This window comes from Pollicipes pollicipes, unplaced genomic scaffold (assembly GCF_011947565.3).
Source record: "Pollicipes pollicipes isolate AB1234 unplaced genomic scaffold, Ppol_2.1 Scaffold_4881;HRSCAF=5763_pilon_pilon_pilon, whole genome shotgun sequence".
In the NCBI taxonomy this organism is placed as follows: Eukaryota; Metazoa; Arthropoda; class Thecostraca; order Pollicipedomorpha; family Pollicipedidae; genus Pollicipes; species Pollicipes pollicipes.
Genome location: NW_023596576.1, coordinates 26,269,803 through 26,285,767, shown reverse-complemented (window position 1 = coordinate 26,285,767; position 15,965 = coordinate 26,269,803). Strand labels below are relative to the sequence as shown.

At 55.7% G+C, this 15,965-nt stretch overlaps 2 protein-coding genes across 2 annotated transcripts; both read left to right on the top strand.

Annotated features, from left to right (window-relative positions):
• Positions 1 to 4,938: 4,938 nt before the first annotated feature.
• Positions 4,939 to 14,807, top strand: LOC119100176 (lysozyme C-like). Its single transcript, XM_037223286.1, has 5 exons — positions 4,939 to 5,011; positions 5,747 to 5,920; positions 9,703 to 9,796; positions 10,196 to 10,386; positions 13,949 to 14,807. Exons 1-5 carry the CDS (start codon positions 4,939 to 4,941, stop codon positions 14,017 to 14,019), a joined length of 603 nt encoding a protein of 200 aa, XP_037079181.1. The 3' UTR covers positions 14,020 to 14,807.
• LOC119101715 (serine/arginine repetitive matrix protein 2) lies at positions 10,403 to 13,307 on the top strand. Its single transcript, XM_037225129.1, has one exon. The coding sequence runs from the start codon at positions 10,575 to 10,577 to the stop codon at positions 12,585 to 12,587; it is 2,013 nt and encodes a 670-aa protein (XP_037081024.1). The 5' UTR covers positions 10,403 to 10,574; the 3' UTR covers positions 12,588 to 13,307.
• Positions 14,808 to 15,965: the final 1,158 nt, after the last annotated feature.

The following is a 15,965-nucleotide window of genomic DNA, read 5'->3' as shown; positions in this document are numbered from 1 at the left end:
TGTGACCCTTGACAGTTCTGTGGCTTATGACTTGAGCTATGACGTTCAATCTCTTAATTCCCATTTCACATTCGGTTAGGGCTGGCTCCAAGCGTCCCCAGCCTTAAACACAACCCATCTGAGCACACTAGCGGTGCTGCTTTGCTGCCTTCGCTAGGGCGAGAGCAGCCCTGCAGCAGCCCTGCAGCTGACAGCGGTGGAGTGGTAGAGCCAGCGCCCACATCGCTGGGAGAAAGTGCGCAGCCGCTGCCAGATATGAGGCAGAGAGAGAGAGAGAGAGAGAGAGAGAGAGAGAGAGAGAGAGAGAGAGAGAGAGAGAGAGAGAGAGAGAGAGAGAGAGAGAGAGAGAGAGAGAGAGAGAGAGCCGGTCCAGTCGGGCAGCTTTCCACAGCGACCCCGTCGACCCATCAGCGGCCACGGATCACGCAGGTGATCACGTCCGTGGTCGGCCCAAACAGGTTCGGCCATCCTCCGCCCGGCCGAGTCCCATTTCCGGGGTTCATTTTATCGGCGCCTGACCTGGCTTGGGCCGGTTCCGGGGTGTTGGCGCCGTGCGACGGGTCACCCGACCGGTCCCCTTATCGTTCAGCGGGAACCCGAGGCTGCGGCGGCGCACGCCGAGCGGGTACGGAGAGAGAGAGAGAGAGAGAGAGAGAGAAGAGAGAAGGAGAGAGAGAGAGAGAGAGAGAGAGAGTAGAGAGAGAGAGAGCGAGAGGGAGAGAGAGAGAGAGGGGGAGAGAGAGAGAGAGAGAGGACGCTACACTGGACAGCCGGGTAAGCTGTACAGTCGAGGGACAAAATATGCATGTGTGCTGCGTGGCAGGCCTAGCGAGCAAGGTAGTTTTTATTTGGTGTGATTGGAAAGCTCTTAAGTCGGATTTGTTATTTTAGCATGGCGGAGTGGCAGTGTATCCTGTGTGTTACATGCCGCGCACCACGACAAGTCAAAAGTGCTGACCTCGCCAACTCATTACTATGTCAATAGAAATGTGCTGTGGTAATGCCAGCATCGGCGATGCATGTTACTCACTCCAAGGACGTCTGGCCGAAAGGCACCCTTGCAGAGCCCACGCATTTGCATATACTTGGAGGGCACCAAATATGTGTGACAGTGTACTCAGCAGGAAACTGAGCATTTAGCCGGCTTAAAAGTTCGCCGGAAGGGCGGGTCGCTTTCACCATCGCCATCATCGGCAAGGCGGCATTGAAAAGGGAGTGCTGCGACGGAGAGATCAGACGGGTTATAGCGGCAAAGCCTGGCGTTGGCTAATGAATGCTGAGGCGATCTAACCCCCAACGGGATGGACGGGGTGACACAGTCCTGCCAGCTTCACCGGAGCCTTCTCTCCAACCATTCAACACTCAATCCTTGCATTTCATCTACAGAGCCAGCACCACCAGATAAGCATAACGGGCGTCTGCGCCCATACGCCCATCCTGAAATTTCCGGACGCCCTCCGAAAGACATGACACATTTGTTGTGCATGGTTAACAGCAATAATGCGGTCTCGAAGCGCGGCCCGCCGGCGTTAACGTACAATCTCAATGATATAGAGAACTTCCCAGCCCCAGATCCCAGAAGGATCGGGGGCTGGGACCGGTCGGAAGAGGTCGTGCTCAGGGGCGACGCCACGACGCCACGACGGGCGGCGACGCCAGGGGGCAAACGGGGCAAGAGGATGTTTTTGCCTCCCCCTTTTTGAGCAGTCTCCTTTTTCCACCTTTAAGGTATTGCAGTTAGTCATATAAGACCAAAAATCACATTAAGGAGGCCCTTATACCTGAGCTGGAGGGCAATAGATGCGTCTCAGAAGACCCTCTTCCGCTTTAAAAAGTCCGTTTACTAGATCATTAGGCCATCTTATTTTAATAGGGTGGTCGATCCTCTGGATAAGGAGGCCCAATCTTGTACTAAGGAGGCCCCTGCGTTGGCTCTGGGGTCCCCTTCACGGGACCTTGCACCTTGTTCGGGATTAGGAGGCTCCCCTATATATGGGAAGCCCTTTTCTGTAACATGAGACGCTGTTTTAGGCTAGCGAAACCCTTTGCTGAACAAGTGGAAGGTTTCGATTCTGGCCTGTCCAACTGTCGATAGTTATTTCTCTCGATGATATTTTTTTGATATTATCACCTACGTTGTCCCTTCCCCTTGAATAAAACACTGTGCAGAAGACGGCGTTGTGAGGTGGTCTCATTTTTCCCAGGAGGTCCTCTGAAAAATCTGGCCCCCAACTCAAAGTCCGTGGCACCGCCCTTGGTCGTGCCGCGTGAGCTCCCTAACATCAATGAAATGAGGCCTCAATTACATGAGGGTGGCGCATGGTTGAGATTCACGGAACAGTTAAGCCGCGCCATGACGGTGAGGATGCCCAATCCAGTATAGGAGCGATCTGAGAGCTAGCAGTACAGGAGATCTTCGTCATACAAGTAAGCTGAATGGTTCCAAGTCGCTGTGCAGCAGAAGCTCCTTGGTCGGCCTGGGAGGAAGTCACGATAACTTTCAAAGCGTAGTTCGGTCACGAACGAGGGGAGGTCGCATTGAGACATGACCCTTATGCGATGTAGAACCCAGACATGGCAGCAGACACCTGTCCTGACAGGAGAGCAGGTCGCCGCCACCTGTGAGATGGACACATTGTATGACTGAAGTCCGTTGTTCAGCAGCATATCCTCGTCATGACGAATGCGGTCATGGTGTAGCAGGACAGGAAACCTCAAGCGATGAAGGGGTGGTTTCTCTTATGACTGGGAGCAGGACTGTTGTGACTGAGAAGAGGTCCTTGCCTGGATCGAGAAGAGGCCGCATTGCTATGGGGGCACAAGTGTTAAGTAACGTACGCGTATTTGATGGCTTCGTGATACTATGTGAAAGCTGGTAATACACCGCACTGCAAGATCTAACATGTGCTTGCCTTTGCATTTACTTTTGATTCCAACAAGGGCTGCTCATCTAGATAGGTGAGAAGTGGCATATGACTTTGCATAAGGGAAACTTCACGCGGTTCGTTTCTCCTTCGTAGCTCCCACGGAATGTGTGCACACATTACCAAGCATCGCATTACCAAACAGTTACAAGTGTAATCAAGACCGCAGCTCGTTAGAGGACCGTTTGGCCTGAAGAGGCCTCGTTCACGGCGAATGCTCACCTTGAAAACTGGCCTTCCCCGACCTTCTAAAAGCTCGAGCGACCCCCGCCCCGTTCTTCCAGCAGATATCGCAGCTTATTTGCACCTGAACTCAGTCTCAATTTTAACTTCCTTCGGGTCAAACTATGACGCCTTGGTGTTGTTCTAAAACGTTTGCACTTGAGAAGTGTGAAAAAGCATCCTTATCCGCTTTGTACTTACAAAATACGTCCCGTGACGCATTCTGGATACCACGCTCAATGGATATCCAGTTCTTTGGCGACGATTCTTCACAGAGTGTGTTAGCTGCGTTAGCTGGAATACGTAAGCTACCGTTTTTTTTCCAACGCATCAAAACGACTTATTTATCAATGGCGACGTGCCAATCAGACAGCGGAGTTATTTTGCAAAATTTGCTTGGGACCTAAACAGTTAAAAATGGCAAAACCTGCCCCAAAATAGCCAACAAACCTCTATAGATTGGACCCATCTTGTCTCAGAGTTGGGAGGGGAGGGGGGGGGGGGGGGGGAGCGGAAGCCGCGTTGTAGGGAAGGGCTGGAGCCCTCCCCCAACTGAAGAGGGAACTACAGCCCTGCATTCAGATCATGGTTACGCTGGGTCAAGTTATGCAAATCGAGAGTTTAATGGTATTTCAACTTTGTTAATAAACCATGATAAACATATTGCATTTAAGTCCCGAATCCGAGGCTATTCAATGTGAATGCTGATGAACTCAGACTGCCGCTTATCACACAGTACAGCAAGTATTGCATAAAATTTAACCCTAAAGTATTGCATAAAATAACCTAAGTGAAAGCTGTTGCTCACGTACAAGGTCACGGTCATGTTTTCTTGTATATAGCATGCTGAGTGAAAAATTGGCGGGGGTCAACCCGCCCACGTAAAACCGGCTAAGCTGACAGAAGAAGCATGGTTTACGTCAACTTCGCTGCGCCATCGCTGATCGCCCATATTAATGATTGTTTTGGGGAAGCGAGCCGACCGCCGAGGTCATTTGCTACCCACTGCTGGCCGAGCTCTCGATAAACACTGTTTAGACCTCTATCCAGGCTTACATGCTTCGGGATAATGAATATTGCATGGGGATTAATATCTCAATGGTGGGTAGAGGCGGTTGGCCCGACACCTGACGCGACCTGAAAACCACAAAGGACTACTACCAGCGCACCGATGAAGAACAACATTCCTCCTCTGTTATTGAGAAAGATTAGTGTTGGCTGTGAGCAAAACGCAGAGTCAGATGAAGGAATTTCCACAAACACCTTCATTTCACCACCTCACCCTCCACAAGATGAAGCCTTACGGTCCGCATTAGTGCACGTTAATACGAAACTATCCATCGGACGTAACATAGACACGGAACCGTAACTAAGCGTCCGACCTAAATAGCTTAACTCCCATGGTTAAGAGGGTCCTGTCGGCTTAGGGGCGGCGCGCGGCTGCCAGCACAGCTGCATGCGGCGCGAACTTCAAGGCTATCGAACCAAGACAATCACTGGCTGTTGTTCTCCCGGAGCGCACCCACGACACGGCTCTGGTCCAAACATCGCCGACCAGCGTTACCACCTGCAGAGGTAACTTCCTCTCCGCCGTCCCGGTCACGGCCGCTCGTCCCTAAGCCCCCCCCCCCCCCTCCCATAGCTGCAGGGCAAGCTCTGAGAGCTCCTGTTGGCACCTCCCGGAGAGCTGAGCCCCACGTGCCACGTGACACCTACACCGTTCTCCGTTCGCAGAATGGGCGGCATGCTGGCGGCAGTAAGCCTCCTGCTCCTCCAGGATGTCTGTCGGGCGATGGTGTACGAGCGGTGCCAGCTGGTCAACGAGCTGCGCCGCAAGGGCGTCCCTGAGAAGGACCTGTCCGACTGTGAGTAACGCCACTGCCCACACCTCCCCAGAAATGGCTCTCGCGCGCAGTCATCCAGACGCGCACGGGAGTCGCCAGGACGCACAGTGTGGGCATGTCACAGTTCAGCTGTCGATGCTACTCTTCCTGTTAATGTGTTTTATATTTCAACTTTTGTCGCGCTCAAACTCCCACGTCAGGTCACTATCACTGCCGAGGAATCAATCGAACAATGCAGCTGAGGTAAATCAGCTCCATGGGTCTAAATAGGATGTTTTCAAGTTCGAGCAGCAAATTGTAAAGCATAGATATATCGACCGCGGTCAAGCCCGTTTTTGTGAACGCAGAGCAAATGCCATATAATTTATCCCATGATCCGAGACGAAGTGCTAAGTTTGTGACTTAGCTGTTTCAGACCGACTGACGCGTACTTGTGCATAAGCAAGTTTGTAACAGTGGGACCACAGAATCCATTAATTTCGCCTTGCGTATCTTCATGGCGGATTTGATTCATTCGCAATGTTCATCAATGCGTCACTAAAATGCAACATCATCAGTTGCTACGATCCTCGGGTTGGACCACAAACCCTCGGGAGCTCATTTCCAACTTAGGCCGTGTATGCATTTTGATTACAGTCACCACATCAGCGTCTAGGTGGCACCGTCCCGACCTTACCTTACCCGACCCGACCTTACCCGACCTTACCCAACCTTACCCGAGGACAGTCACGTGACGTGTGCCCGGCCCTCCGACAGGGGTGTGCCTGGCTTACCACGAGTCCCGCTACGACACCAACGCCGAGGGTCGCCTCAACTGGGACAACTCGGTCGACCACGGCCTCTTCCAGATCTCGGACATCTACTGGTGTGACTGGCGCCATAAGGAGCCCGGCAGGCGCTACAAGAACATGTGCCGCAAGAGCTGTGACGGTGAGTATGATGTTTCGCCCTTCCTCGGCTTCTGGCCTGGGCCTGACCCTTGACGCGTGGTGTAGTTCCTCTGTTGCAGTGCAGTTTTTACAGTCTCTCTTTGTATGATTTTTCTCCCTAAAACAAATTTCCAGCGAGGCATGTTTAGAACCTTGTCTTCTCTAGGCGTCTTTCATAATCATACTTATGTGTGATGATTTTCTAGCATATTCTAAGCAATGATCAGTGACTAGGTTCTGCGCGACTTTTTCTGTGGGATTCAAGTATATTTCCTGCAACAACTCCAGTCACTTTGAGGCCGAATTAAGCACAATCTTTGATATTTAAGTTCGAGCACAGGCTCCCCGCTTTTCAAAGTTGAACAGAAATTACTTAATTTTCATCCGTGAAGTCATGTAAAGGTGTAAGCCTTTTGGCAGAACCCCGAAGCTCAGTACAGGTGTGTAATCTACGTTGCTGTTACTATGGATCCATCAGAGGAATTGATCAGAACCTTTCATCCAATCCGTTAAGGCAAGAGTGGGCCGCCACAATTCGAATCCTAAAAGAGGATTACGATAGCTTACCAAGCGACCAGCACGCTATAGTCTGCACGAAACGATGTCAGATGTGCGGAACTGGGCATAGCGCTGTCCATGCCATTGCCTCGGTATGCTTTTTCAAGTTGAGACCACACTCCCTATGCTTAGACAGGTCAGTTCAATTCAGTTCATGTCAGGTCAGGTAAGGTCAGGTCAAGTCATGTCAGGTCAGGTCAGGTCAGGTCAGGCTAGCTCAGTTCAGCTGAATTTAGTTCAGTTCAGTCTATTTCAGTATAGTTTAGTTTAGTTTAATTCAGTTCAGTTCAGTTCAGGTCAATTCGAGACCCGCTCCGCGCTTTATCGCAGAATTGACTCTGTCTCATCTTGGCCAGCCCGCGCTCTGTTGCGGGTCGACTCCGTCCTGTCTAAGTCGGTCCACCTCCGGCTAATATCCTGGTTAGCTTCGCCCTGGCAGCGCTTCACGCGCGCTCACACTGTCGTGCAGCAATCCACACTGGCCATCGTGCAAAGCTGTATTCCGTGTACGGACGGACGATGCCCTGCGGGGTAAGCTCAACACGCGGTGGACGGGTCACGTAGGACAGGGGTGATCGCGGTAACCCATCCGCGGCCACAGGCGCTGGCTGCCACACCGTGTCCCATGAGCCAACGGGATGAGCGGCCTGGGCGGCCATCGCAGCCGTTGCCTCCAGAAACTGCCGGCGACTGTTGGCCTTGGCCAGGACTGGGGAGCGAGGCTCATGCCAGCCGCGGCTTCCTCTCTAGGATCGGACAAATGCAACTTATAACGGGGTGAGCTGCCTGAAAATGTTCGGTTTTCGTCGCGGACGCGTCGCCAATAGTGTCCGTGTTCAGGTGACATTCCTAACGCCAGCCATCGCCAATAGTGTCCGTGTTCAGGTAGCATTCCCGACGCCAGCCGTCGCCAATAGTGTCCGTGTTCAGGTGGCATTCCCGACGCCAGCCGTCGCCAATAGTGTCCGTGTTCAGGTGGCATTCCCGACGCCAGCCGTCGCCTAATAGTGTCCGCGTTCAGGTGGCATTCCTGACGCCAGCCGTCGCCAATAGTGTCCGTGTTCAGGTGGCATTCCTGACGCCAGCCGTCGCCAATAGTGTCCGTGTTCAGGTGGCATTCCTGACGCCAGCCGTCGCCAACAGTGTCCGCGTTCAGGTGGCATTCCTGACGCCAGCCGCCGCCCAAATCCGCACCAAAGCTATTTCCGTCACTTGTCAATGCACGTCCGATGGTGAGTCGGCTTACCTGGGCGCACGGGGCGGCAATGCACGTCCTATGGTGAGTCGGATTACCTGAGCGCACCGCGCGGCGGCAATGCATATGCCCGCCTCAAGGCCGGCGAGCGGTGAGCCGTCCGTGCCGGCGGCTGTCCAGTGGTGGTCGCCGACTGTCCTCCTGGTAATCCTGATTAGTCGGATAGCGCTGGCTGCAGTGGGCCGCCAGGCATGGAACGAGGCGGAGCGGCGGCGCCTCGCAAGGCCACCGATGACCCCAGCCTGGCCGCTCCGGCCACCGCTCGGCCCGACGGCGGCGGCGGCCGGGCTCAGCGTGCTCCGCCGGGTCTATTCTGACTCACACCGGACCTCGGCCCCGTAGCAAATAGCAGTCATGCGCTGCCTAATGAATGACCCCAGGACGTCCTGTAACTGCATGACAGGCACGGTACGCTGCCGCCGTTGTAGCGGACCACAACTCGCTGATCCTGCCAATTATGTCATGGTGCGGCCCACGGCATTCCTCCCCTTTTTACCAACCACAACATTTGCTGATATTCGTCCCGGAGGTCTTGTGGCTAGAATGCAATGTTTCTCCACGAAGAAATGTAGACGCTGCTAGTTGCAGGCACGGTGCTACGTGGATTCCAGTTGCTGGCAAGAAGTGGCCAGGTCTCCGATAACGACGGAAAGTATTTACTACTGGCGCGTACCTGATATACTTTGTCATATTCCCAAGAGTGAGCTTCACCTACCGGCTCAGTTTCTGCAACAAAAAATGTCCCGATGCTGAGTTTAGTGTTGGATTTAAAAAACGTCAACACCCACAGCGGATTTCAACCAATGACAAATCCAAGCCCATCCAGACAACCTGTCTTAGTGCATTCAAACAGCTAATCAAAACCTGGCAGAGGCAGAGTTCAGCTTCTGACAGCACTCACAAGTACCTGTGGTTATCAGGCATTGTCCCGCGTTTGAGTAAAATTTCATTGTCTTCTAATGCTCGATCATATCTCATCTTACCTGCCAACCCTTATGGCGACCACATTTCAATTTCATTACTTTACATGTCAGGGAAAGCCTGACAGGGTACAAGACGGGCGACCAAAAACCTCACCCAGCCTCTGCTTTTACAGCCGACTGTTGCCAACGTGGCTGCTCATGCACCGCCTGCCGCTGCCCCCCCCCCCCCCCCCTCCCCCTGCTGGAGGCCGGACGTGGCGCGCGACCGTCCATAAGTCGTTCGGCGGTAGCGGCGGCGTTCGCCGCGCCACGCCGCCCCGGCACGCGCCATCGCACTTGTTGCGGTGTGCGGGCGAGGCGGGCCCGACCGCCGATGGCCAGTCGTCACGAGAGCCGACAGTGAAGCCGCGGGGCCCGGCCGTCCCTCAGTAGACCGAGCGGTGACACGTGCCGCGCCCTGTCACGCGTCCCCGGCTGTTGCAACCGTGACAGAGTGCCCCACACAGCCCCGGCCCCAGTCCGGCTGTGTTCGGCGCGACACGCCGCCGCGAACGCCCGCAGGCCTGCACGCCAGCCCGTCTGCCTTACTGGCGGTGGCGCCGCTGCCCCCGGCCCCGGTCCGGCTGTGTCCGGCGCGACTCGCCGCCGCGGACGCCCGCAGGGCTGCACGCCAGCCCGTCTGCCTCACTGGCGGTGGCGCCGCTGCTTGCGCTAGCACGCCATTAGACAGAGGCGGACCGTGCTGTCGGCGGCAGGATATAAGAGAATATCCCTGCTGGGGTTCTGAGCCGCGACGCAAGAGGATTGGGCAGCCGACCCCGGCCTCTCGGGGAGAACCTGCAAAAATCGGGCTTGTCGTTGCTGCGCAGGTGGGAATAGAATCCCAAGTACGTCCCGGGCTGCGCGAGCGCTTGCGATCGGATCTCAGTCCGGTCACTAGCCTGTGATATCGGCCGGGAGCGGTCCCAGGCTGCACCGCCGTCGCACGTGGGACGTGTATCGGCCATCCGCAACAACGCCCACCTGACGCACCCCGCCACCCCGCAGCGTTCCACGACAACGACATCACAGACGACCTGGCGTGCGTCATGATGATCCACAAGGAGCACCAGCGTCTGCAGGGCAACGGCTTCATGGCTTGGTGAGAGGGCGTCGACATCAGTACCCCACGCGGATCTTCGCCGCCGCCGGCCGTCTGGAGCCGCTACGCGGGGCCTGCGCGCGTCACTCGTAATCCCTCCTCCAAGCGAAGCCGGCTTGGCGGCTTTGTGTCGTGTTGACCACAGGCGAGCCGTTTTATGACACAGAGGAATGGCTGGGTCCTGTTCGGACCACGCTGCTAACAGCCGAGCCGGTGGCCGAGAGATTGTTTGCTCGTAACAGCGCTCTTCCGTCCCGGGTAGAGGTCGTAAGATCTCCGCGACGTCGGTTCATTTGGTCGCTCAATCGCCCAGTCGCAGGCCGGTGGGACGCCGATGGCCGCTGTGGTCGCCGCCAGCAGGCTTCTCGCACCCGGTAAACGCCGACGCGCCTGTTTCAGGACGGCATGGAAGAACAAGTGTCGCGGCTCGGATATGACATCCTACACAATTGGCTGCGACCGCACCACGAGTAGCACCACCACGACGACGTCGACGGACCAGCCAAACGAACGAACGAACGCGCACACTCACTTCAACAACCTGGCGCCGCTCTTCAACCAGCTAGTACGCACCAGGAATCACGACAAAGGTAGACTTGTGCCCTACGTGCGCGCCCGGAAGGGCTGGAAGGACGACACGCAACGCAACCCGTTCATCGGTGACACGCCGGCTAGGACCCCCCAGTCGGCCCCCACCTCGCGACCGGGCACCGGCAATGTATTTCTCCGAAGCTCTACGGTCGCCTCTCAGCCCGCACCGAATGCCTTCCCGAACAACATGTTTCTCAGCGGCTCCAGAAGCTCCTCCCCACCCGCAGCGAATCGCTTTCCCAACAACATGTTCCTCAGTGACTCCGGGAGCGCCTCCCCACCCGCAACGAATCGCTTTCCCAACAACATGTTCCTCAGTGGCTCCGAGAGCTCCTCCCCACCCGCAGCGAATCGCTTTCCCAACAACATGTTCCTCAGTAGCTCCAGAAGCTCCGCCCCACCCGCAGCGGATCGCTTTCCGAACAACATGTTCCTCAGTGGCTCCGGAAGCACCTCCCCACCCGCAGCGAATCGCTTTCCCAACAATATGTTCCTCAGCAGTTCCCAAAGCTCCTCCCCGCCGGCAGTGAATATCTACCCCAACAACATGTTCCTCAGCGGATCCAGCACCTCTTCCAGTACCTCTCAGGGCTCCTCCGTGCCAGCAGCAAACCGATTTCCCAACAACATGTTCCTCAGTGGCTCCGGAGGCTCCTCCCCACCCGCAGCGAATCGCTTTCCAAACAACATGTTTCTTAGCAGCTCTTCCGCTTCTTCCTCCTCGCTGAGTAGCTCTGAGAGCTCGTCCCGGGGTACAGAAAGACCCTACTCCGGTAGTGCATCCTCTGTCCGACCAGGAAGGCTTCGGCCCGCAGCCGCCTCGGGCAGACGACCTGCTGTCACGAGAGCTCCTGCCACCACACGGCAAGAAATCGCCACCAAACGACCCGTCACCACCAGACGGCTCGTTACCACCAAACGACCCGTCACCGCCAGGCGGCCCGTCACCACCAGACGACCCGTCACCACCAAACGACCCGTCACCACCAAACGGCCCGTCACCACCAGACGGCCCGTTACCACCAGACGACCCGTCACCACCAAACGACCCGTCACCACCAGACGGCCCGTTACCACCAGACGACCCGTCACCACCAAACGACCCGTCACCACCAGACGGCCCGTCACCACCAGACGACCCGTCTCCACCAAACGACCCGTCACCACCAAACGGCCCGTCACCACCAGACGGCCCGTTACCACCAGACGACCCGCCACCACCAAACGACCCGTCACCACCAGACGGCCCGTTACCACCAGACGGCCCGTCACCACCAGACGGCCCGTCACCACCAAACGATCAGCCACCACCAAACCCCATAACATTTGGACACGGACCACTACGAAACGGCCCACTCGCCGACCAAATACTGCCAAACCCACCACTCGCCGACCATCCGGCAAAAGACCAGTCACCACTAAACGACCAACCACCACCAGGCGGCCGGTCACCACCAAACGACCCGTCACCGCCAGGCGACCTTTCACCACCAAACGATCCGTCACCACCAGGCGACCCGTCACTACCAAGCGGTCCGTCACCAGAAGAAGACCTGTCACCACCAAACGACCCGTCACCACCAGGCGGCCCGGCACCACCAGGCGACCTGTCACCACCAAACGATCCGTCGCCAGAAAACGACCCGTCACCACCAGGCGGCCCGTTATCACCAGGCGGCCCGTCACCACCAAACGACCCGCCAACACCAGGCGTCCCGTCACCACCAGGCGACCTGGCACCACCAAACGATCCGTCACCACCAGGCGGCCCGTTACCACCAAACGATCAGCCACTGCCAAACCTCGTAACATTTGGACACGGACCACCACGAAACGGCCTATTCGCCGACCAAATACTACTAAACCCACCACTCGCCGGCCATCCGGCAAAAGAACAGCCACCACCAAACGACCAACCACCACCAGGCGCCCATCCACCACCAAACACACCACTCGCCGACCACCGGCAAGGCGCACCACTCGCCGACCACCGGCAAGACGCAGCACTCGGGAGCCGGTCCCTAGAAGCGGCCCCGTCGCCTGGGGCGGCCGCGTCGCGCGCCAGTCCGGCGCCACGCAGCAGCCGGGCGCCGTGCACGCCTGGAGCACGCCCGCCACAACCTTCAGACCCTCCATCTTCGACGAGAACGGTAACCTGAAGGCGACGGCGAGGGGCCGGCCCGCGTCAGTAGCCGGTTGAGGCTCACGAGGGTCGTCGTCAGCGGTCTTCAGCGTCGATGCACCGTCCCTGTGGTGGTTCTTTAACTGGGCGTTATTCTGTAGGTCGCTCAGTTTGTTTTATGCTATTATGGACGACGTGAAGGTGTTACTTCACCTTGAAACGAAAAACGCTGGCGAAGGCACGTCTATTGTACGTTCTGTTCGCGTAACCTGTCAGCTGTCATATCACTTGACGTTCATGTTCGTGTTTTGTCCGAGAGATGTCTTGCATTTTTTCTTTGCGTTCCTGATTGGCTGTTGTGTGCGATGAGTTAAAGGGCGTGGTCATCAGCAGAGGCCGAGAGACTATCTCCAGATCTCGTGATAACCTGATACATATCATACTATAACCATGCTGGCCATGGGTGCTCGTCCTGTTGATCAGGATAGTTTTAGTTGTTGATGTTGCGGAAGACGCAGCCGAAAGGAGTCGGCACTGTTCACTAGCGTGATTGAGCGTTGTGAACACATACATCGAAAGCCATATGGGTCGAACTGTTTCGGTCGCGGTGCAATTGCGGATGTATTTTAAATGTAAGTCGGCTGCTTGACATGCATCATTCTACATCCGCGGTGTAAGGGTTGTAACAAGGAGTTGCATGGCTCTAGGACATAACGATGATGGGATGGTTGGTGGTGTTGTTATCGGGAATGTATTCAGACATTGGTGATGCTTTTCCATGATTTACAAATGCCGATTCCTGGAAAACAGTGATTTTCATTTGAGATGCAAGCCCACTGCGGTCATGGAAGTTGTAGGTAATTGCTTAATAAATATAAGCGGAGGTCGTGGTATAAACAGGTGTCTCTTAGATAGGCAAATAACGAAATTTACTTAAATGTCATAACTCTATTTGAGACTGTGCATTTGTCGATTTTGTGGATTTGTTATTGTGTTAAGTTGCTGACTCACGCGAATACAATCCACGATTTGAGTTATTTTCGCAAAGGGTGCATTGAATGCGTTTGCTTGTCCTTGGTGGCCGCCAATGATTCCAGACTTGCTCACTCAGCCACGTAATTCTCATTGGTTGGCCCCATGTGTGACTTCCATTGTGCTTCGAGACATGCGTAGGCGCAGCTTGCGCTCTGTCTTTCAAGGAATCGCCTTGTCAAGTCACTCTCTGCGCAGTCTGCCGCCCGTTCCACGGCCTATGAGTACTGTGGGTCCGTAAACATTTCGGCAGCGTGGCCGGGGTGACCTGATCCGCTCCTGGTGTTCCAGAGTGACCTTTGCTGCCGCTCAGTCGCCGTCGCTCGCTTGGCCGCCTCGCCGTCCTGCGCTGCTGCTTCTCAGTCTCGCCGCTGGCGTTTCTCAGTCTGGTCGCTGGCGCTTTTCAGTCCCGCCGCTTCTGTACACAGCTGCGCCAGCCGGCCGGGCCCGGGCCGGGCCGGGGCCGGGCCGAGGCTGACCGGATCCCGTGCTAGCGGCGCTGATCACCTGCCTGACTGGTGTCGCCTGCAGAAACGCTCAACCTCCGATTACGACGACAACGCTGACGTCATACAGATGGCAATGGCGACGTCAGACCTCTCACGGCAACAACGATCAGACAGAGGTGGTTTCCGGCTTCCACCAGCAGAGACAGCGATGATGTCAGGCAGCGACGACACTCGTGACGTCAGATGTCAGACAGTCGGTGTGTGACAGCGGGGACAATAGCCGTAACGTTTGACTCTTGGTGAAAGCTTCCTGTGACGTGTGACTTTGTGTGTGACTCCGTATGGCCTGAACATCAGGAGCACCGCCAGGCTATCACTGCTTGTGCTGCTGGCAATGACTCTGTGACAGTGAAAACGTCGCAACATTTCGATCCACACCTGGCTCAGACAAACGTGCCTAGTGCACAGTGACGTATCGCGCAGACGCTCTCGCTTGCTGCCCGCCTTGCCGGCTTTATCTGTCACGTGCTGCTGCTTGAGTAAGCTGGGTACTTTGCAGGCGGTCTGAGGTTGAATGTACCGGTGCCGCTCTGGGGGCACTCAACCGCGGCCAGTACCCCACAGGTACGCCCAGTACGCCGCGGTACCGGGCGTACGCCGCCGCGGGGCTGCCCGGCCGTTAGGTGCTCTCCGAGAAAGCAGAACGCCAGGCAGGAGAGAACCAAACACTTTCAGGTCACACGAACATCTGCGCATTACTTCTGCAGGTGATTTGCTGGGCTTCGTCTTCATGGTTAATACAATGACAGCCCCTGGTGACGCTGTTTCCGTCAGTGCGACGGCACGATGATTAGTCGTACCCGGACTCAACGTCCAGTGGCTTAACGGAAGCTGAGACCGGTTTTGACGAGCAGAGGCGCATCCAGCAAGAGTCGAGAGTTCTCCTTGGTGGCGCTCGATTCGGCTACCGGCAAACAGGACAACTGAGAAACGGTGGCACGAGTGCACCAGTGGAAAGTCGTCTGCATCCGGCACCAACGCCAGAGGCCAATGCACACCAGCTTGGTGGGCCAACCTTAATCGGTAATCTGGCCAGCATCCTCGCGGCAGCTGATGCTGGAGATAGAGCCTGCAGCTGTAGCAGCCTGACATGAGTGATTGGCGGTGCTGGCGCACCCGAGCACGCTCTCATCAACGCCGGAACCATAGCGCTCATTAGGCGATTGAGATTTGATCTACAACGGGACGCTGCAGTTAGTCACTCATCGGTGGGCCACTTTTCACGGTAGAGTCCGGAAAACCTGTCCGGCCTTGCCCTGCTGGATAGCCGGTTTGTTCGCATCAGGGCCGGGGCACGGCGACCGTAGACGTGCAGCGCGTAAAACGTGGTCACAGTTCAGGTTCGCATGCCTTTGGGAAAGAACAAAGTGGACGTTACAGGAACCGATCGGTGCCATTGCAGAGAATGAGGACGCGGCAAATTGTGCTGGCCGCTTGAGGTGCACAGATTAATCGGCTCGCTCGGCATTACGACGCCTGTAGTCTACACCTATGGTCAGTAATCATTTGCACCTGGTCTGAAAGGAAAAGCTGTAAACATCCCCCCTACACCCAGAAAAAACAGCACCACATGTCGACGAAAGCTTCTTGTGTCTGACAAGCTTAACAATACTCGATTTAACAAAGTATGATAGGATAAGGATATCAGACGTCGTGGAATTGATGGAGGGCGAGAGATGTAGTTGATGGAAACGGTAACTACAGGTTAGCAGATTACCTGAATGCTCATGGCGCGTGGCGATATGGAGAAGGGCGATACCATGTTTGAGCTAAGAGTCTGTCATTTGCAATGCTCAGTATGAGCGAGGCGATGGCAGGGTTGAGCCAAAAATCATGGCTGTGCGCGACACTCAACATAAGAAAAACATGCATGCCGATTATCCATATGCTGGATGAGTTCGTTTCAGGCTTTCAT

Excerpts from the sequence above, each read along its gene's own strand:
- LOC119100176 (XM_037223286.1), top strand. The coding sequence starts at position 4,939 with ATGGTGTACGAGCGGTGCCAGCTGGTCAACGAGCTGCGCCGCAAGGGC. Across the intron at positions 5,012-5,746 it reads TGAGAAGGACCTGTCCGACT|GGGTGTGCCTGGCTTACCAC; the intron begins GTGAGTAACGCC and ends GCCCTCCGACAG. Across the intron at positions 9,797-10,195 it reads GGCAACGGCTTCATGGCTTG|GACGGCATGGAAGAACAAGT; the intron begins GTGAGAGGGCGT and ends CGCCTGTTTCAG.
- LOC119101715 (XM_037225129.1), top strand. The coding sequence starts at position 10,575 with ATGTTTCTCAGCGGCTCCAGAAGCTCCTCCCCACCCGCAGCGAATCGC.